General features: G+C 42.3%; 1 protein-coding gene, 1 non-coding gene and 1 pseudogene across 3 annotated transcripts in view; all 3 read right to left on the bottom strand.

Annotated features, from left to right (window-relative positions):
- The window catches only part of SMC6 (Structural maintenance of chromosomes 6), a 258,709-nt gene that overhangs the window by 197,528 nt on the left and 38,124 nt on the right, over positions 1 to 23,057 (bottom strand). For both annotated transcript variants that reach the window (XM_067091991.1, XM_067091990.1), the window contains exon 7: positions 7,759 to 7,881. In XM_067091991.1, coding sequence (XP_066948092.1) covers positions 7,759 to 7,881 — 123 coding nt within the window. The remainder of the gene's footprint in view (positions 1 to 7,758; positions 7,882 to 23,057) is intronic.
- On the bottom strand, positions 3,819 to 3,935 carry LOC136831852 (5S ribosomal RNA; annotated as a pseudogene).
- LOC136831844 (U6 spliceosomal RNA) lies at positions 5,423 to 5,527 on the bottom strand. The gene has a single exon (XR_010850986.1). It is a non-coding gene; the product is annotated as a U6 spliceosomal RNA (small nuclear RNA).

Raw genomic sequence — 23,057 nt, 5'->3', positions numbered from 1 at the left:
AAATAGCCTATGTATCATATATCTCTTTGGGGTCTTGGCCCCTGGTCCAGGTGTTGGATAATGTCAAGTTCCAGATAACGGCGATCCGGATAACTGAAGGATTACTGTATTTTTATACTATACTTAAGCAGTCTTACTACTCAGTAATTTCAACACTGCAGTGCATCTCCTTTTCCTCTGCAGACCATCACTGGCCCTTTCTCTACCTTTTCAAATTTTCATATACACACTCTATTCTAACAAGCTCATGAATGACAAGCTCTCGTGCTGCTTTGTTGTCATTTGTTATTCTTGATGGCCCTTGACCTTGTCCATTTTTCATCTTTCTAAGGTTTCTTTGTAACTACTTCACTTGTTATGTTGTTATGTTCTCCATTGGTCCCCAAATTATGCCAATATTCTCTAGCTCATCACTTTTTTCATCCAGCCTCCATTGTTCCATTACCTCTGTGACTTGAACTTCCCTATTTTCGCATTCTGTGTACTTTACCCTTTCTACATCTTTTGCAACTTTCTTCAGCCACTTTGCTATCTTGAACATTTTTCTTTTTTTACCTCTGCTATACCGAGATTCTGATTCCATTCCTACTTCACTGTCCTTACAACATGAATTAAAACCTCCCTAGAATTTTCCTTGGTACACCTTCATTCCACCATCATGTCTCCTGTTCTCTAAAACACTTCCCCAGTGTCACACTGCATACCTCTTTTACTGCAATTTGTGCGCCTTTTTTTCAGCAGTTTCCACTGAATACTCTTTGATACTATGTTCTGCATGACTGTTGTAAAATGATATTTTAATGATAAAATAAAGTTTGTTCATACTTACCTGGCAGATATATATATAGCTGTATTCTCCAAAGGTCCGACAGAATTTCAAATTTCAATGGCACACACGCAGTGGCCGGTCAGGTGGTTAGTACCCATTCCCGCCGCTGGGAGGCGGGTATCAGGAACCATTCCCATTTTCTATTCAGATTTTCTAACGCCACTGTCTCCTGAGGGGAGGAGGGAGGGCAATATGAATATATATATCTGCCAGGTAAGTATGAACAAACTTTATTTTATCATTAAAATATCATTTTGTTCATGAGACTTACCTGCCAGATATATATATAGCTGAATACCACCTTTGGAGGGGGGTAGAGACAGCCAAGAATTAGGGAAAAAACCAAGTATTGGTAAAATTATTTTGGTTCCTTATCTGATAGCGTAGCTGACTGAGTGGTTACTGTCACTCTAGTCTGCTTCTGCTTTACTAGAGACCCCAGCGAGGTAGTGACCTATATAGCTGGCGACTTCTAGATGATCTGTCAACGGGGGCGTGACCACAATGTGACTAGATCATAGACCATACAAAGAGGACAAAAGAGCATTACTAACCACCTAACCAACACCTAAAGCGTTAGTTTGCAAAGGATTGGGAAGACTGCCTCCAGTAGTCGACCCAACAACCACAAAAACACAATTAAAAAGGGGATAGGATCAGAGTTACCCCCTGTCCCCAAGGTTGCTGAAGCAGCAATGTATGGTCCCAGCGAAAAGCAATTTTCGTATGCTACCTAAACATCTTGCCAAGAGTGTGAGGCAAACACTGAATTGACTTCGCCAAAATGTGGCACTAAAAATGTCACTGAGTACCATATTTTTCTTGAACGCCATGGAGGTAGCAACTGCCCTCACCTCGTGAGCGTTAACTCTCAACAACTTGAAGTTGGAGTTGTCACAACTAGTGTGCGTCCTTAATGACGTCCCTAATGAAGAATGCCAGTGCATTCTTCGACATAGGTTTAACTGGTTGCCTCACAGAACACCATAAAACATCCAAGGGACCACGAGTGTCCTGTGTTCTTTTAAGGTAGTACTTGAGAGCTCTAACTGGACATAGAACTCCCACAGGTTCCTGTCCAATAAGGTCTGCTAAACCTTTAATTTCAAAGTGTCTAGGCCAAGGGTTAGAAGACCTATCATTCTTAGCCAAGAACTTAGGGCTTAAAGAATAGACAGCATTGCGTTCCTTGAAGCCCACATGACGGCCTCGAACTTCGCTCACTCTCTTCGCGCGAGGAATGCCGTTTCGAGTAACATCCTTAAGAGATGCAGAGTGGAGAGGCTCAAAAGGACTAAACATCAAAAACTTGAGCATTACGTCCAAGTTCCAAGCAGGGGAATTAGCTGAGGAACCTTGGACGTCTTGAAAGAGCTCGTAAGATCGTGGAGGTCCTTATTGTCAGACAAAGCTAATCCTCTGTGTCTGAATACAATCGAAAGCATGCTCCGATAACACTTGATAGTCGGAACTGCTATATCGAGTTTTTTTCTCTTAAGTAAAGGAGAAAATCCGCAACCTGGCTCACAGTGATAGAGGAAGAGGAAAAGCCCTTCTTTCTACACCAACCTTTGAAGGTTGCTCACTTCGCTAGATATATCCTTTAGATGAAGAACTTCTGGCTCTAGCGATGGCCCGTGCCACCTGGCCAGAAAAACCCCTTCGCTCTGACCAAGTTTCGATAGTCTGAAAGCAGTCAGGTTCAGAGCGGGGAGATTCAAAGATATCTCGTGAAGTGGGTTTGTATGAGCAGGTCTGCTCTCAGGAAGGGTCCTCGGAACGTCTACCAACCAGAAGAGAAACTCCGAGAACCAGTGGTTCAAGGCCAAAACGTGGGACGAGTCATCCTCGTCCCTTGTGAGGCCGCGAACTTGCGTATGACTTCTCCCAGAATTTAGAACGGGGAAAAAGGCGTAAACATCTATTCCCGTCCAATCCCAGGGAAGAGCAACTATCGCAACTGCCCCAGGGTCGAGTACAGATGAGCTTTATAGAGGAGCCTCGCTGTTCTTGAGGTCGTGAAAATATCCACAAGATGGCGACCCCAAAATTTCCAAAAATCTTGGCAAACCTCCTGATGAAGGGTCCATTCCTTCGGCAGGAGTTGATGGCGCCAACAGAGCAGGTCTGCTCGAACATTTTCGACCCCTGCAACAAAACTTGTGAGAATCGAAATGTTGCGAGCATAGGCTCAAAGAATAATCTCTCTTGCAAGGCTGAACAGGGAACAAGTAGTATTGTCCGAGTTTGCTAGAACTACACGATTGCAAACTTGGACCTCGAAGAATTGGCGAGCTAAAAGATAGCCGCCAAATCTTTGAAGTCGATGTGCCAGGACACCTGTTCCTCTCTCCGGGTTCCTAACACTTCCTCTCCCTCTAGTGTTGCCCCCCAACCTGTTGACGACCCGTCGGAAAAACAACACTAGGTTGGGGTTCAGAAGCTTGAGGGAGATCCCTTTCTGCAATTTCGTTGGATCGAGCCACCACCCCAGATCCTCTTTATATAAGGAAGAATTCTCAATTCCTCTTTCAAGTCTTCCTTGCTTTGCCAGTTCTCCAACAAAAAGAACTGAAGAGGCCTGAGATGCAGACTCCCAGAAAACAAACTTCTCCAGCGAGGAAATGGTCCCCAGCAGACTCATTCCTTCCTTCACCTAGCATGTTTCCTTTTCCAAGAAGGCCGAGACTTTTCCGTACATAGAAGTTGCCGTTCTTGCTGACGGAGACGCTATAAAAAGCCGCTGAATAGATCTGAATTCCCAGACACAAAGGACAGTGAGGGGATCAGCTGCGACTTCTCCACAGACCAGAAGTCCCAGGGACTTCACGAGTTGCAGAGTCAACTGAAGGTCCTCCAGATACCTTCGCCGACGGCGCTTTCGAATCAACCAGTCGTCCAAGTAGAGTGAGATCCTGACGTGCGACAGATGCAACTGCATCGCAACGTTTTTCATGAGACGTGTAAACACCCTCGGAGCAAAATGTGGCGCCAACAGCATCTGGTGTTCCCAGGCGGTCAACCATCCAAGTACTGACCAGACCCAACGTTGCTTAACCGCTGATCGGACGAGAAGCGGAGTTTTCAACGTGGTATGGCCGTTTGTGCAGAGTCCAAAGCAGAGAGCCCTGAACTGGTACGTCTAGTCCGCCAAGACAACCTGAGATACTTCACCGAACGTGGATGAATTGGGGCGTGAAGATAAGTATCTTGGAGATCCAAAGATACCATCCAATCCCGGGATGAAGGGCTCCTAGTATTGACTGCGAGGTCTCCATCTTGAACTTTTCCTTCCGGACCAAGTTGTTCGACCTGTTGACGTCCAAGACGGGTCTCCAGCCTACTGAAAGTTTTGGGACTAGAAACAATCTGTAGTAAAATCCCGGGAACACCAAGTCCAAGACCTGTTCCACTGCTCTCCGCTCGAACATCTGTTGAGCAGGTCAAACAATTTTCTGTTTGACAGGAAGGCAGTTGGGAAACAAAAAACAAAAGAGGAGACAGGAAGGGAATCAAGTAACCTCTCTCTAACAGTAGGAGGGACCAAACGTCTGCCCCTCACTCTTTCCAGGCTTGTGCAAAATGAAGCCTGGTTGCAAAGGGAGTCTGGAGATGAAAGGAGTCACTTGCTACCTCTCTTGAAGTGACATTCCTTCGGGAAAAACTCTCTCTCGTGGTGCGGGTCTCGTGTTGCTTCCCATGGAAGCCCCTTTGTTAGGCAAACATTTAGCTTTCGTTTACTTTTTGTATCATTGAGATCGGTGCAAGCGTTATGAAGGAGATGCAGTTTGAATGTCGATAACTTTAGTTTTGAGAAAAACGATATTTTTTGCTTCTCTGTATTTATTTGCTTGCTGTTACACAGTTTGATGTTTTTATGACATAATGAAAAGCCAAAAAATAGACCTGCAAAGTAATATAACTTCGCTAAATGAAGCGAGTGTCAAAACACGGCTGAGGTTGGCCAGCGCGACGTCTTACTTAGTCAAGCTCTGAGCTGCTACTGACTGACTGCCACTGACTGCCCTGCGGCATTCCTGTCTTTCGCTGATGCGTACTATGTCCACAGGGTTGCCATAGATCGCATTAGATATTATTTCATAGCTAAAAGGAAATTACCACCGATATACTGACAATATCATTACATTATATGAAAAATGTAATTTGACTATGATAGGTTACTGTTTTGTTTATAACTCCTAACTGTGGCGAACTTTTAAATAAAACTTTCTGAGAAGATAGTCAGGATATGTATGATGCCATAAATAAAATATCCCAGAAAATTTGATTTCCGATTTTTTCGTCAAACGCTCCCCTTAAGACAAAGACAACTGCGAAGGTGGAGAGAGAGGAGCCGAAGGTTGAAAAGTCTCAGGAAACAGATCCTTAAGAAAAAAGCCAGAGTCTGATAATCAGAGGAAGAAGAAGACGAAAGAAGTTTCTCTTCATACAAAGGCTGTGACGAAAGAGGATGTTCTTCCGCAGCTGGCGGGTCTTGAGTGAGTGGTGAAAGTAGTTCCGATTCGCCCGACACGTAGCGGGAACTCCAGCGAACGAAGAAGTAAATCAACTAGAGTGCGTATAGTAAACATAAAAAATGTGGAACGCTTCACGATTAGCGTGTCATCCTTGCGCAAGAGCCATGCTAATCTTCTCTGTATCGTTCCAATTTAGTATATGTACTGCCGAAGCAAGTACTGGCTAAATTAAGAAGGACATCAGATGTTGAAGCGGGTAGTTGTGCGACGTGATAAACAACTGGAGCGGTGTCAACACAAGACTTGAAGCTATACGGCGAAGCGAGCGCGGAGCGTCATGGCATGACGCGCGAGAGGCTCCGTGGCAAGTACTAGAAGAGAGTCACAGCGTGCGCGCGGCGTCATGGCTGGCGCGCGCCCGGCGTCAAGGTGAGGCGCGCGTGTGAAGCGCACGAAGAGCAAGACGCGCTCCTGGCGCGAGACAAGAGAAAAGGCCAACACCTCAACTCGGGGAAGACGAATAGGAAGCCACTAAACACTCTCTCTAGACGACAGACGCTCTGTATCGTTCGAAGCGGGAGACGAAGGTGAAAGTCTGTACCTCTTAACAGGCAGATTCGAATCTTGAAAGGTTCATGAGAGCATCCAGCTGTTGTTGCAAACCCAACAAAATCTTACGCGTTGGAGAAGCCACTCTCTCGGGAGAAGGGCTGAACCTGAGAGAAGGAAAGGGGCGAGAGACGTATACTTCCTTCCACAGGGGAAGAAGCTCTAGCCCTTGCCTTAGCGCGACAGGGGGTCGAGTAGTGTGATCATTCGAAAAACACTTTATTCTCTTCTGCAGAGGAATATCCACGCAACTTTAGGGGAAGAGTACAAGCGTCTCAGAGGAAGAGGGCGTGAAGCGTCCTCTCCTCTAAGCTTCTCTTAAGAGGGCGAGAGTCCAACCGAGAGCTCCAACCCCGAGGCGGGGAGGACGTGTCGGAGGACGAGAAGCAATCCTTCAGGATGCGTGCCTGAGCACGATCCCTGGCAGCCTGGGTAGCGTCATCAGGACCTGCCGAAGGGACGCCAGATCGGTGGGAAGCCCCGTAACCCTCATGCGGCTTTCGACATGCCCCCTCCCTGGTCCTGGGAGTTCGACAGAGGTCCAGGCCTAGAGGCATTATAGGGCCGATCTGACGCCCCCTCCACAACACTAGGGGCACTAGCACTAACACTATGCGTTTGAATTGCATTCACTTTAGTTTCAAGAGCACGCATTGACTCCACACGAGAGCCAGGGAATTACCTTCTGCAGCAACAAACTACAGGGTTAGTACTAAAATTTACTACAGGGTTACTAGTAAGAGAAAACCCTGACTGTCCATCTAAGGATGCACTCTAGGTGGAAGATTTCCTCAGCCTATCACGCTCCAATTTAAGCATACAGTATAGGCTTCATATTTCTTCCACTCACCCTCAGACAATCCCATACATTCATTACCGATTATCATAGAGCATTGAACACCCTTACATATCATACATAAAGAGTGAGGAACTATCAAAGTCTTCGATAGCCTCACCTTACATTCACCCAAGCTACAGACTCGATAGCTAGAGGTAAGACATCTTAATTATAAGAAAAGTCAAAAGCAAAATCAAAAACGGTCCACAAAGAGCGTATGCCAAGTCACAGATCCAGTCGAATACCAAAAAACAACCAAAATACTTAAGTGACAACAAATTTCGAAATCCAAATGGCGGAGGAACTGACAACAGGTGTTGACAGTCCGGCGACAGAGAAAATCTGAATAGAAAATGGGAATGGTTCCTGATACCCGCCTCCCAGCGGCGGGAATGGGTACTAACCACCTGACCGGCCACTGCGTGTGCCGCGAAATTTGAAATTCTGTCGGACCTTCGGAGAATACAGCTATATATATATCTGGCAGGTAAGTCTCATGAACAAAGTCAATTTTACTGTTCTTGCAAGGAATATCATTATCAATTTCACTGTTCTACCAAGGAAAATCTATCAAGTTGTCTAAGCAGTGCCTCCATTACCTTATTCCTTATTCCATCATGTTCATTTTCACTTCATGTGTTACTTTTCTTCCTAGACGTGTGTAACCTAAACACAAGTTTGGTTAGTTCTATAAGCACAAAGTTGAACCCTGGTGTATAATGCTTTCCCCTTGCTATTTCTGCATTCATTTTGCAAACTGACACTAAGACTTCTAAGCTTTAAAATGCTTATGACAAAAAACAAAGCTGTTGACAGCTGAGACTTACTGGACCGTACAACACAAACACTACTTACCAGAAAGACACTGATATTCTTCTTTCTCTGGAGGTTTATTTGAGAAACATTTTGTGACAAAAGAAAAAAAAATGAATTTTACTTTGTTCAGTGTAAGCTCTATTTTAATCTTTTTTTTTTCACAGACAAGACAGCTGTGCTATACTTACTGCTTCCTGATCCTTCATCATTGCTGCTGATGACTCCAAATATTCATTCAACTGATTATAACAATCAGTCAACTGCTGAAGTTGTGTTGCTTGATAAAAAAATTTGTACAAATTATGGGGATCCTGAAAAAAAGTAGAGAGAACAACCTTCATTACTACTAAAAAAAAAAAAAATCCATTTTAATTAATATAAAGGCACATAAATGATATAACACATTTCAAAATCTGTAAACTTCGTCCCAATACTACATTAAATTTAGGGTACTCAGTGACAATTTTTGGAGTAATCTTAAACTAAGAGAAAGTACTCAGGTGAGATAACAGCCTGTCCAAATGGAGCTGGGTGTGTACACTACTTGTTGAGCAACCACTGCAGGTCCTGAGAATGTACCGAGGGAGTTGCAGGTGACATCCTACTAGTAGAATAAGGAAAGGGATGTCCACCTACACTGGACACCTGCCATTGTTGCTTGGAAAGACCAAAAAAGTTCCTTGAAAAGGAGTAAGGACGATTCCATGCCCTGACTTTGTGGATTCTTACACAAGTACAAGTGACATCCTAAGAGGGGTCACAAGCTCACTGGGTACCTCACAAAGACAGCAGAGAAAGGTGTTCCAAGATATCTCCTTATGCTTGCCTGTACCAATGAAAAAAGGCACCAACATTCCAGACTAAGAATATGGGTCCTCTGAGCTATTATCTTGCAGCTCACATCAAGCATTAGAAGCATCTCGTCTAGATAACCATCAATGAAGTCTCAGTGGGAGGATTGAAAGGACTCTTGAATCTCCAGTCAGGAACTGACAAGTTCTAAAATTCTGCCACAAACTCAAGATAGGAAAGAAAGACATACCCTATCATCCGTCCAAGGACCAAAACAAGGTGCCAAGAGAATTTTGACACCCTGCCAAGACTATGCTTGCCCAAAGAACAGTCTTGTGAGCAAGCTCTCCATCAAGGTGTCACCCAAGTGCTAGGACTAGGCTGTGGACAGGTCCACACATCCCACTTGACCACTCAAGAGAGCAAAACTACCAGGAAAAGGGAGGTTGGGATACGACTTGTTCAAAACTCCTCACGCATGGATAACTCCACCAAAGTAGGGAAATCAAAGCTCTTCAGTTAGAAAACCTGGCTTACGGCTGAGTGAAAGCCTTGCAACACAGACTGACAGGAGCTTGCCTCAGCAAAGGCAAACTACAAAGTCTGAAATCTGCTGACAAGACACTATGAATGGAGAGAGACCCCTGGCCAGGAGAGTCAGTAGAATTGGGTACCACTCGACTTGAGGCCAACAGAGGGTGGCCAGGATAATCTTGAAACCCGGGGTGACCTAAAACTCTTGTTGATCACGTGACAAAACAGGTACAAACTTCCAGACTGATGCAAAGGATACTGGAATGTGACTTTCATCACTGTCCTGAGGTACAGAACAGTAGAGCTGTTCAGACTGGAAGTAAATGCGCTGAACATGGGACAAACTCCCAACCTCAAACTGCTTCTTCCACAATTCCAGGAGGTAAAGACCACTCTCTTCTAATGACATGAGTCTAGCTACTGAGCTAGCCTGCCAACCCATTCCACCCTGGGAGACAGCTCGGCAATGTGGCAAACCATCAACTTGTGCATCTACAAATATCAACTTGCAAAGTGGGAGCAAGACCATTCACTTTTTGCTTAGCATATGCCACTACATTGTAATGTTGTATGCAGCACTACTGATTGACCTGTACACTGTTACTGAAAACTTGCAGGGATGGCAACATTGTCTGCATTTCCAGAATGTTGATACGTAGATGAGGCATGTCCAACAACCACAAACCTAACACAAAACGAACCCTCATTTCAATGCATCTGTGAACAACCACATTTCAGGATGAGAAACTAACAGAAACTCTAGCTAAGGGATTCCTGTCATCCCATCACCACACTAGTATCCCTTGTGTTCTAGATTCAGTGGCACAAGATGAGAGGGGAGGTTGCAACGAGCTGCCCAGCAGTGGTTCAGCATCGCTACAGTGAGAACAAGAGACTTAGCCCATGCAAAACAAGCTTTCTACAGATGAATGGATGCAAGCATGCACACTGTCATGCAATACCAGAGATGGTGTGTCCCAACAGCGGTGTCATGAACCAACCCACAGTTGATGTGCACATGTTCCAAGGATCACACACACATAGAACAAGTATGAAAGTGGCAAACTATACAAAATACTGTGGAAAACATTAAAAAAATATAAATACAGTCCGACTTCTTTAATCCGGCTCCCTTGGGACCAGGCCATAGCTGGGCCATAGAGAATCCCTGACAACAGAAATCACCCCTACAAAAACCCTTTGTACACACAAAGTCTTGCCAGCTCATTCCACATATATATTGCTGTGTTATCAAAAGTAGAACAAAGCTTATGAATACTCATTATCATTTGTTAGGCTTAATTCCTTATGAAAATTCTGGCCTACTCCATAAGTATCTCCCTAGAAATGCTTACACCTTCAGTTTGTCAAAGCTTAAACCACTTTATAAGAGCACTGTCAAGTTCCAATCTCCTAGCATCTTTCCATGTTTTCTGGCACTTCAAACATTTCTGGCTTTCATTTTCAGCAAAAACCTAAAAATATTCTGATTTTGTTTCTTTAAACTCTTCACCCTGCAAAGGTTGTTACACTGAGAGATATCCATTTGCAAAATTCAAATAGCAGTTGTATTAAGAATGACCATTTTAATAAAACTCATTTTACATACTGAATGCAGTTATATTTCATGCATTATTGTCATATTATTATTGGCTTAGAATTAGTGAACAAAGCACTCAGGTGCCATTTGCATTCTGATAATGTTTACATTCTTAAAATCATCAGTTGACTGCGTTTTACTGACATCATCACATCCACCAGCTGCTAAATGAAATGCATTTCAGAGGTTCATTTTTTCCTGTAAATTACCACAGCTGGGTTTAAAAATGCAACTTATTTTATTTATAAATGCAGTTGGGTTTAAAAATGCAACTTACTTTATTTATAAATGCAGTAAGTTAAATGAAGTAAAGGAGTGATTTTGCCAGTATCGGTGATGCTTTGCCTCAAGTTAAATGAAGTAAAGGAGTGATTTTGCCAGTATCGGTGATGCTTTGCCTCTTCCAAAACGTTTTGTGGCCTGCACATTATTTGTTTCTTCTGCCACGGGTACAACCGCAAATTTAGTGGCATCCTTTGATTACACTTTCCTCTCCACTGAGTGCAAAATGAATGAAGATTTATTTTATTATTTATGGAATTCACCGTTGAAAGTTAGTAAATTTTTAACAAGTCGACAACTGTAACGTAACCCTTAATAAATGTGCGTTAGTTACGGTAACTGACATAAGCAAACAGCTGTTTCTCAATTCGACTGTTTATGTCAATGTTTGCTGTTGTTTATGCCCGTGTCTTGCATGCAGTAGTAAGTGGTTTTTAATTATAAGAAATAGTGATGAATTCTTTACTAAGTGGTTTTTAACTATAAGAAATAGTAATGAATTCTTAAACAAGTCATAAAGTTGGTAAGCCTCATTTAATGTATGAGGATTTGCAATTAACCTGATGGACTTTGGCTTCTAGAACTATTAGTTAAAAGCTAACTCGGTTGTAATATGCATCATCAAAGGTATCTACCGAAAACAAGACAGGCAGGCATAGAAAGCCTAGCATAGTGTAATCTATTGAAAATATATCTTGCATTATACAAGATGTACATAATGGAACCATGTTTTTGGACGAAACTTTAATGATCACCTAATAAATGAGACAGGAAGATACACGGGTATATACACAAATTACAGTTCTTTCGCATGCTGTATACGAGTATTCTGGAGTTTCACATAATGTTTTCCTTGGAAATAAACTGTACTTGTATACAGAGCAAGCTTCAGTTCCAAAATCAGGAAAAATCCAAAAACTGAAACATGAGGTGCTGCCCTCATAGCCACTCAAGAGCTAATGGCGGTTGATTCAAAAACATCCTGGAAAATGGGAGTTCCCGGACCATGGAATGCCATATTTTGGAGGTCAAACTGTAATTGTTTTAAGATTTACGTTTTGAATACTCACTCTCCATTATATAGCTTTTGTAGTCTACTGCTGGTGTGGAAGTAAAAACTATATAATGGAGAGGTAAGGCTCATTTCAAAAATTCTATTACAGAAAACCACCATTTTTCAAGTTTTTTCTTTGCTTAATATTGGTCACTGTTTATCATAACCATTATATCACTAAGGTCAATTTACAGGTTCTCAAAAGGCAGCAAATGACATTATTTTTATTATTCAATACAGTAGTTTAACCAGAGTTAACATCCATCATTCTCAAAGTGCTGCTCCAAAGAGTTTGTTTTTACTGATTTTTTTATATCATATTTAATATATTGCAACTACTTTAAATTTATGAACCCCTTTTGTTAATTTAAAAGCTCTCATGGGAAAACACCTGTAGGTCTTGTGAGCTGTATGCTATTGGCATCTCTCTCTCAGCCAAAACCCCCTGTTTGCTATCTTCTGCCAGTAGATTGCTTTGTTTTCCAGGGATTGTACAATGTGAGATGGCCGGAGGCAAATCTTGAGGAGACAAACATCCCATTTTCCAAACGGGGAAAAAATGTGGAAAAAGTCAGTAGCCAACTAACCACAGTGGGAATCACAGCTACCCTTCCTTCTCCAAAGAGCCTTTCTCCTAACAGCCTTTCTATCCTGACGGCAATCCAGCACCTACAAAGACGTTCTACCACACAACTGAAGGAAGGAACAACACTACTCACTGCTTTATGATGCATATGCAATCTGCAAAGGTATGTCTGGGAAGCAGGGAAATCTGCCTGGTATCTGCTACCTTATCTTTTTCTCTCGAACTTCCTCACACTTGATTATTTCGTTCATTTCTATTCTTAGTGAATGTAACGTGTCTCAGATGTTCCCTTGAAGACCATGAATTAAGAGTAGTTTCCCCCATTTGCAGAAGCAAAATTAACATAACATTCCCTCCCGATTCTTGCCTTAAATTATGTGTGTGAGACGGTAATTAGGGCACTGTGCTAATTAGACATCTCTCTGTTTCTACAGGAGTGATGACCCATGTCAATCTCTCAAGTGTACGTCTATCCTGACCCAAGATTTCCAGGATTGCATCATTGGAAAACTTCCTTGTATTTTACCTCATTTACCCTTGGACTAGATTCTCCTTATTTATTATCATGCCCCTGCAAGTGGGTTCTTTTCAGTGGTATCCTGGTGTTACACTATTAATTTACCCTGTAAATTTGTAATTAAATTTGCAGGTCACCCTATTTTGTTTTGGGTAGGTGACTTGTCCCGCCCACTTTCAGGGAGAGGAACAACTAGCAAAAGAGCTTCAATTTGTTTATGCCCTTATGTTCATGCCAGGGGAGGAGGGCGGGCTCCAATCATGTAATTACTTTGTAAGTATACAAAAAACTTTATTTTATCATAAAAATGTCATTTTTATATAAGTAACTTACCAAGTAATTACACTGCTGATTCCCACATTGACAGGAGGTGGGATGCATGTATATATCTACCCCAAAATATTAGGAATGGTAATGAATTTGAGAATAGAAGAAAATTGCTAGCTTTGATACAATGTTTGTTGTTTCCATACTTGATAAGAGAGCTTTTGCAGGAAGATGCTGCCTCTGGCTGGCACTTGTCTCATCATATAGTGCCATGGTGGTACAGCCGTGGATCGCCTATTTCAGTGGGAACTTTGTAGCAAAGGACAATTCCCATTGCTAGCAAAGAATAACATGTAGCCCCTGTCCTGGGCACAGTACACAATATACAACCAGAAAAGACACTGTCACCTATACCACAAAAAGAATAAAACCACCACCCAACCATAAAAGATCTGGAGGGTACTCCAGGTACACAATATCCCCAGGATCCTCTAAAAACTCAGCACCCTTATGTCAAGGTGAAGAGAAAAAACGGAAGGAAGGAATGCTTCCTATGCTTCTTCCCCCAACACCACACCAGCCACTGAAAACAGACCCAATGTACTGCAGTTATCATAGCTGTTTCTATTTCCTTTAAATAATGGGATGCAAACACCAACTCTCATTTCCAAAAAGCTGCCTGTACTATGGATGAGAGAGATAAATTAGGTTTGAATGCCAACGAAGTGGCTACAGCTCTTATCTCATGAGCTCTCACTTTATAAGAGGGAATGGCATCCTCCCCAATCAAGGAATGAGCCTATGAGATGAGGTCTCTAAGGAAGAATGCCAGGGCATTCTTCGACCATGGATGTGAGGGGTTCTTGACCACACACTCCCTCTGTTATGTGTAGGTAATACTTTAGAACCCTCACAGGACACAGAGCTCTCTCTTCTTCACCTGGACCTAATATTTCTGACACACTTTTAATGATAAAAGAGCAAGGTCAGGGCTTGGAAAGTGTCTCATTTTTTGGCTAAAAACCCCAGGAAAAAGGAGAAGACAGCATTCCCTTGATAGAAGCCAGCTCTTATCCACTGCATGAATTTCACTCAGGTGGCGTTCTGCTATCGCCAAGGCTACTAGAAAAAGGGTCTTCCTAGTTAAGTTCATTAATGAAACTAGGGGCCGGACAGCCATTTAGGAGCTACATATAAGTTTCTTGGGACTACTGCAACCTCCTTCTGTTTTGTGGTGTCAAAAGATTTAATGGGATCCGACAAGTCCTGATTTGAGGAAAGATCTACTCCACTGTGTTGGAAGACATCTACTCCACTGTGTTGGAAGACAGAGCTTAACATGGCCCTATAACCTTTGATCATGGAAGTAGACAGGCTCCTAGAGGTTTTCAAATATAGCAGAAAATCTGCTATTTCCGCAACAGATGTCTGAATAGACGAGATACTGTGCCTTCTGCACCAGGCTTGATATACTCTGTTGGAGGACTGCCATCTACACTTGGCAATAGCTTCCTGACAGTTTGTAGCCTGTCAGGGCCAGAGTGGACAACCCCTGATTGAACTGCCTGAAGTGAGGTTGTCTGAGTAGATGAGGTTTTTGAGTTAACAGTCTTAGGAAGTCTGCCAACAGGTTGAGGAGGTCTGGAAACCACTCCTTTGATGGCCAAAACAGGGCCACTAAAATCATCGATACATTCTGATGAATCCAAAATTTGTTTATTTGCCTCACAACACTAAGAGGCAGGAAGGCATAAAGGTCCTTGTTTGACCAGTCCTGAAGCATGGCATCTGTTGCCCATGCTAAAGGATCTGGGACTTGTAAACAAAACAACAGGAGACATTGGTTTCTGGAAGCAGCAAACAGATCCAGGATTGGTGTCCCCCACAATTTCCATAGATCCAAGCAGACCTGAGGATTTAGGGTCCACTCTGTGAGTGAAACCTGTTTCTGGTGGCTCAATTCGTCCCCCAGAACGTTTAGTTTCCCTTGAATGAAATGTGTCAGAAGTTTGGTGTGATTTTGATTCGCCCAAAGAAGAGGGTCTCTCGCTCTTTTGTTAGGGGAGAATGAGTGCGTTCCCTCTTAATTCTTGATGTAAGACAGGGCAATTGTGATGTCTGAGTGGACTGCCACTGTCTTGCTGAACACTTCTGATTTGAAGAACTGCAGTCCTAGATGAAAGGAGTGGCATATAAATCTCAATTCTTTGACATTCATATACCAGTTTCTCTGCTCTGGGGACCATGTCCCAGAGACTTCCTTGCTCCCTACAAGAGCTCCCCAACCTAGATCCAACACATCTGAGTAGAAGTCTAGGTTGGGCCTCAGACGAAGGAGAGACTTCCCTTCCGACAGTCTTCCTTCCAAACTCTGCCAGAGCAGGTCTCCTTTTATCTCGCCAGTCACAAGAAACAACAACATGTCTGGTAATTCTTTCTGTCCCAGCTGATCCTTATGAAAAACTGTAGCAGTCTCATATGTAGTCTGCCCAGGAGAACGAACTGCTCAATGGATAATGTTCCCAGAGGGCTCATCCACTCGTTGGCAGAACAGTTTTCAAGAGAAAGAAACTTGTTTACTGTCCCCAAACAAGACTCTACTCTCTTCAAGGATGGAGAAACCTGAAAATTCCACATCTACCATCATCCCTAGATAGAGAATCTGTTGAGAAGGAGTCAGCTAGGATTTCTGTACGTTGATCATTAAGCCCATATCCTGGGTCAGGAGAAGGCTCCTCCGAAGGTCCTCCAAACACTTCTCTTTCGATTGAGACTAAAGGAGCCAATCGTCTAGATAGAGGGAGATCTTGATCCTCATCAGATGGAGCCATTTTGTGAGGGGAGCGAGAACTCTGGTAAGAACTTGTGAAGCTGTCAAGAGACCAAAGGACAGAGCACAGAACTGGAACACTCTGTTCTCATATGCAAACCTGAGATACTTCCTCGAGTCCATATATATAGGAATGTGGAGGTGTGCATCTTGCATATTAATGGACGTTATCCAATCTCCCTGGCGAATGGCTGACAGGACGATTCGGTTTGTCTCCATCCTAAACTTTGTCTTCTGGATGAAGACATTCAGGGCGCTGATGTCCAGGACAGGCCTCCAGCCTCCTGATACCTTGGGCACCACAATTGTAGAACCCTGGGGAGTTCACGTTCTCGACTCTATCGCCCCCTTCCTGAGGAGGGTCAAAACTTCCTTTGAGAGGGCCAAAAACCTCTTTAAGCCTAAGGAGTAGGCTGTCAATACTACTGGCAGGCTGACCAAAGGAGGCTTTTCCTTGAAAGGGATGGTGTAACCCTCCCTCAGGACATTTATGAGCCAGGGTTCTGCCCCTTTCTCTCTCCATCTCTCCCAGAAGAGAAGGAGTCTGGCTCCTACTGGAGTCCGGAGGACATAGTTCTCACTTATGGGAGGAAGCTCGAGTTCAGGACTTTTTAATGGCACTTGAAACGAAACAGCCACTAGATCACATCTAGAATAAGCTCTCTGCCTGCTGCCACAAAAGGGACACATCTGCAGAGGAGAGGCTGTACTAGAAGTAAGGGCGGACATCTCCTTAGGCCACCTAGAGGACTGGGTCACAAGATCCTGGGTGCTCTTCTTTTGTAGATCTGATGCTATCCCCAATACTGTGGCCTGCAAAAACAAATGGTCCTGGTCCAGAGGAGATAACAGGAGTGCCGGCTTCTGCGAGGGAGTAACTCCCTTAGAGGTGTAAGAACACCACAATTCTCTCTTTTTTAGTACTCCCACTCTTGGGAGCCATCCCTGATACCCTTGTCAATAATATGAGAGTACTCCTAGCCAGTCCATAGCACTATCTTCAGGCAAAACTGGACATTCCTTGATCTTACAGGCCAAAGCACCCACCGCCCAGTCAAGGGAGCTCAAAACTTTGAAAACTTTGAACAAGTTCTTAAAAAGATGGGCTAACTCGGAAGCACTGGACACAATCTTTGCTGAGGAAAACGCAGATCTTCAGGATGAGTCTTTCAACCCAGAGAAGGCCCCCTGGGAGGAGGCAGAAACTCCTAGGGAAGGGGCTTCCCCCCTGGCATACGATAAAAATCTCTTAGATAACCTGGAAGGAGGAAAACTGAAGATCGCTCTTCCTTGATCCCTCTTCTCCGCTAGCCATCCATCAACTTCATTCAAGGTTTCTTCACTGAGGAAGAAAGCACCAACTTGGGCAACTTCGCAGATTCAGTAGTCTGCAATTCCATTAAAAAGGCAGAAGCAGACGAAGACTGGGCTGCTGGAAAAAAGAAACTCGGAAAGGTAACAAGGAGATACCTTAACAAAGACACGTAAGCTGATGGGCAAGTGTCTTGAACTAGAACATCACCTTCCACCTCACCAGAGGATACAGGAGACAAGGCCAAGTCTGGTGGTTGAGGAGCCAATGGAGCCTTCTTGAGTAGGCTTAAAATGCTGTCCAGCTTGCTTTGAATAGGGTCCACAGCTGTGGGTGCCCAGGTACTGGCAGCAGGCTTAGCCTGAAGGAGAGGAGTCGGCTGCACAGAAGAGGGCGCTGGGAGCTGAACCGCTTGAGCCCCAACCAAAGAAGGAGCTGAGAGGCCGACAGCAGAAACTAGATGATTGGTTGAACATGGGCGTTCAGGCACCGATGGGCACTCTGTACCTGCTGGACATACAGGTGCCACTGAATGTTTAGGCATCAAGGGGTGCTCAGGCGCTCAAGAGAAGATGGGCGCTCTAGGACTGAAGGACGATTGGGCATTAATGAGCGCTTTGACATTCTAGGGCGCTTGGGCGATACTGGGTGTTCGACCCCCACGGAAACTTCAGAAACTACAGGGAGCTCAGGCACTGGAGGCCGCTCAGGAGAAGACACCTTGGAAGATGAGGAGCGCTTACAAGAAGCAGAGCATTTTGGGGGGCAAACTCTGACTCTCCACCAAGGGGGCCACTGAAGAAAAATGCTCTGGACTATCCCAATGACTACAGGACAGACAAGCGCTCCAAATCACTCTTGTTGTCCATTAGGACTTTCACTGAAGACGCTTATTGGGCAATGGGCTCCACTGTTAATTCGAACCTTTTATCAATCTCCAACTTGAGGCTGGCAAGGGGTTGGGTTCGGAAGTGAGAGAGCCAGGTAAAGGAGAGGGTGGAACAGATGGAGAACTGGGAATGGGATTAACAGAAATCACAGAAACATCAACATTAACCCTTAAACGCCTACTGGACGTATCATACGTCGACTAAAATTGTCTGTTGGGTGCCAAGTGGACGTACCGTACGTCGACTACAAAAAATTTCAACCTTCGATCAACTTCGACTCGACCGAAATGGTCGAAAAACGCAATTGTAAGCTAAAACTCTTACATTCTAGTAATATTCAATCATGTACCTTCATTTTGCAACAAATTGGAAGTCTCTAGGACAATATTCCGATTTATGGTGAATTTTTGAAAAAACTTTTTTCTTACGCCCGCGCGGTAACTCGGCCGAAAATTTCAGAAATTCTTTCGTCATTTTGTTGTAATTTTTGCACTGTTCTATATTAGCCGTTACATAAAGTTTTATATATGAAAATGAGTGCAATTTCATGTAAAATACAGCAAAATACAACCCATGGTTGTAGCTTTTATCAGTTTGGAAATATTTTCATATAAACCACGATAACTGCCAAAATTTCAACCTTCGGTCAACTTTGACTCGACCGAAATGGTAAAAAAACGCAATTGTAAGCTAAAACTCTTACATTCTAGTAATATTCAATCATTTACCTTCATTTTGCAACCAATTGGAAGTCTCTAGCACAATATTTCGATTTATGGTGAATTTTTAAAAAAACTTTTTCCTTACGTCCCGCGCCAGAAATTCTTTAAATCACGTTGTCGTAATGTTTGCACCGTTTTATATTAGTCGTTACATAAAGTTTTATATATGGAAATGTGCACAATTTCATGTAGAATACAACTGAAAATAACTCATGGTTGTAGCTTTTATCAGTTTTGAAATATTTTCATATAAATCACGATAACTGCCAAAATTTCAACGTTCAGTCAACTTTAACTCGACCGAAATGGTAAAAAAACGCAATTATAAGCTAAAACTCTTACATTCTAGTAATATTCAATCATGTACCTTCATTTTGCAACAAACTGGAAGTCTCTAGCACAATATTTCGATTTATGGTGAATTTCTGAAAAAAAAAAAAACTTTTTCCTTACGTCTGCGCACGGTAACTCTGCCGAACATCTCAGAAATTCTTTCGTCACGTTGTTGTAACGTTTGCATCGTTTTACATTAGTCGTTACATAAACTTTTATATATGAAAATGTGCGCAATTTCATGTAGAATACAACAGAAAATAGCTCATGGTTGTAGCTTTTATCAGTTTTGAAATATTTCCACATAAATCACGATACCTGCCAAAATTTCAACCTTCGGTCAACTTTAACTTGACTGAAATGGTCAAAAAATGCAATTGTATGCTAAAACTCTTACATTCTAGTAATATTCAATCATTTACCTTCATTTTGCAATAAATTGGAAGTCTCTAGCACAATATTTCGATTTATGGTGAATTTTGAAAAAACATTTTCCTTACGTCTCTTGCTGCTTTCGGCCGAACATCTCAGAAATTCTTTCGTCACGTTGTCGTAATATTTGTACCGTTTTATATTAGTTGTTACATAAAGTTTTATATATGAAAATGTGCGCAATTTCATGTACAATACAACAGAAAATATCTCATGGTTGTAGCTTTTATCAGTTTTGAAATAGTTTCATATAAATCACAATAAATAGAAAAATTCGACTTTCGGTCAACTTTAACTCGACCGAAATGGTCGAAAACTGCAATTTTAAACTAAAACACTTACAGTCTAGTAATATTCAATCAATTAGCTTCATTTTTCAACAAACAGGAAGTCTCTAGCACAATATTTCGATTTATGGTGAATTTTTGAAAAAAAATTTTTTTACGTCCGCTCGTTACGAAGTCATGCATCATTTTGTGATAATATTTTCTCTGTGTTGCTTTGATCGTTTTACAATTTGTTATATACCAAAATCATCGCAATTTAGTGTATATTACAAAGAAAAACAAAATAACCCGTTAGCTTTAACCGTTTTGCTCACAGCGCGATTTGTATAAAATTATATATGAAAAATTTTTTTTGCATTGTCATATATTTCAATATTTATATATGATAATGATATTTTTTTTCATTTCTGATGGTTGCATACTAAACTTCAGGCAATGACAAAAAAAGGAGCCAAAAATGAACTCCTAATCTTAAAAACTAAGCGTGCTGTGATTTTTTGAAAAAATCTTTTTTTCCGCTTCGGCGCTAACTCACCGAACGCCACCGGCATACGGGAGACGTTTTTGTAAATAGAGGCTCGGCATTTAAGGCTTAACATTAACATTAGGATTAGGAGACTCCTGGCTAACTAAAGACTTACTAATCTGCCTAACAGTCGCCTTCCTCTTTTAATCCCTAGCCAGTTTATTCAAATGTGACCTCAAAAGTCTTCAACTTCTTACTGTCCCAGTCTGAGCACTCCTTTCATCTCAAATCAACTGAACATACCTGCCCCCTAAGTCTGTGCAAATCGTATGTGAATCGATAGATTCTTTAGTCAAAAGAGTACTGCATCCTTTGCTGCAAAACCTAAAGCTGGTTGAACTTGAGTCTGACATTACAAAGAAAACAAGTCAACTAAAAATCACAACCAGGAAAAAAAGTCATAAATTCAATTAATAATGTTTCAAAAGGAAGCTAACTCCATCTAAGTATGCCGCAAGGCTACCAAATGCAAGAATACTTCACCAACTGACGAAAAGACAATAGGAAAAATAACGAATTCCAAAACAAAGCTGCTGCTAATAACTGGTGTACAGCTATCAGCCGGCAGAAACAAACTGAAGCTCTTTTGCTAGCTGTTCCTCTCTTTCACTGAAAGTGGGCGGGGCAAGTCACCTAACCTGAACAAAATTGGGCAACCAGCACATTTCAAAATTTTAGCTGCCGAGCGAATAAAACTAATAGAAATGTAATTACTTGGGAAGTTACTTATATAAAATAGTTCTTAAAGGTGTAACAGGAGGAAGACCTCGCAGTTGCACAATGAAACAATTTTTAGAAGAGGGTGGGGAGTAAGATGGAAGAATGATAATATCAACAGAGGTGCAGTAAAATAATGAAAGGGGTTGCATAAAGGGGCCGAAGGGATACTGCAAAGAACCTTAAGTAATGCCTACATTGCACTGCGTGAGTTGCACTGATGGCACTACCCCCTACAGGGTTGCCTAATAAGAGCCTTATGTTCTCTGCACTATCATGTGATGCTTGTGATGTTCATGGGTGTATGCATAGTTTTTGAATATAGTAGAAATGTGTATAAACATGTACCTGATGGATACAGTAATCCAATCAGGTGTAGACATAGTTTTTGGATATAGTACAAATGTGTATAAACATGTACTTAATGTTTACAGTAATCCACATGTAGTTGATATATGTAGTAATCCAAATATGATTTAGTTCTAATGATGGAGAAAATGTTGATAACATCTAGTGACAAAAAATCAGAGAGAGAGAGAGAGAGAGAGAGAGAGAGAGAGAGAGAGAGAGAGAGAGAGAGAGAGAGAGAGAGAGAGAGAGAGAGAGAGAATGTCTTATCACTTTCATCTTGTATTTGAGGAAGACTTGTGTAATCCAGTGCAGACTCTAAGACTTTCATCATGACTTAATTCTAGGCTTTTCAATATTGTCTAATGATGAGCCATATATATATGACTTCCGCAGCCTAAAACAGGACTGTTACTTGGTATAATAGTATCTGGGTAGTTATTAGAGAGAAGACATCAAAGCAGAGAGAAAACAATAAAAGGAAGAAAGCAATACAACTGGGAGTTAATGGAATATGGCAAAGAACCCTTACTAGTTTCTGCAGTGTACCACACTCAGCACTATACACTAACACAATATGAGGTCAGTCATTGGTGCATTATGGAAGTTTAAATATAAATCTTTAGCAGCAGCTATAATAACTCTGGGAAAAATACAATATAAACAGAATAAGATATGAAGTTTTCATAATAAAACCAATATTGTAATACTTACCTGAACACCTGAATTAGCCCTGGTCGCCTACCAGCCCGAACTACATCCCCATAGCTTTTACCCACTAAGTGGGTAATAAACAATCAGCGTTACCAACGCTTACAGGAAAATCTAGTCAAATGAGTTACCTGAAGTACCGTCGGCAACACTGCTGCAAGTCCCGGCTGAGTGAGGCTGAGATACCCCAATTGCGTTATCCACAATTCAAATTGAAGTGGGGAGGAGGGTGGGAATCATTCAGGTGTTCAGGTAAGTATTACAATATTAGTTTTATTATGAAAACTTCATATTGCAATACTCTCCCTGAACACCTGAATTAGCCCGATTAACAAAATTTAGTGGAGGTGGGATCAATCTAATTCAGCCCGACCTGCCAACAGGGAAAGCAGGTAACTCATTATTCGCCTACTCTGTATAAATGAATGTATCCTCACCTGGTTATCCCACTCGGCAGGTGAGGATGTCTGTAGAGAGAGTACCCCCGACTTCAGTCTCATGTCTAGGTACTGTCTGAGTCGAGCTACCTCTCATGTGGTATTCAAACCTCCTCATGGATAGAGAGTAGCAAAATAAAAACCAACCTACCATGTGGCTAATCACAGCCTCCCATGATTAGTGGAGAACGATGAACCTCCCACGTGGCTAATCAAAGGACTCTCATTTATGGAGGGTCTGAGTCGAGCTAACTCTCATGTGGTATTCAAACCTCCTCATGGATAGAGAGTAGCAAAAAAAAAAAAAAAC

This window comes from Macrobrachium rosenbergii, chromosome 48 (genome assembly GCF_040412425.1).
Source record: "Macrobrachium rosenbergii isolate ZJJX-2024 chromosome 48, ASM4041242v1, whole genome shotgun sequence".
Taxonomy (NCBI): Eukaryota; Metazoa; Arthropoda; class Malacostraca; order Decapoda; family Palaemonidae; genus Macrobrachium; species Macrobrachium rosenbergii.
This window is presented reverse-complemented; position numbering and strand designations above follow the sequence as displayed.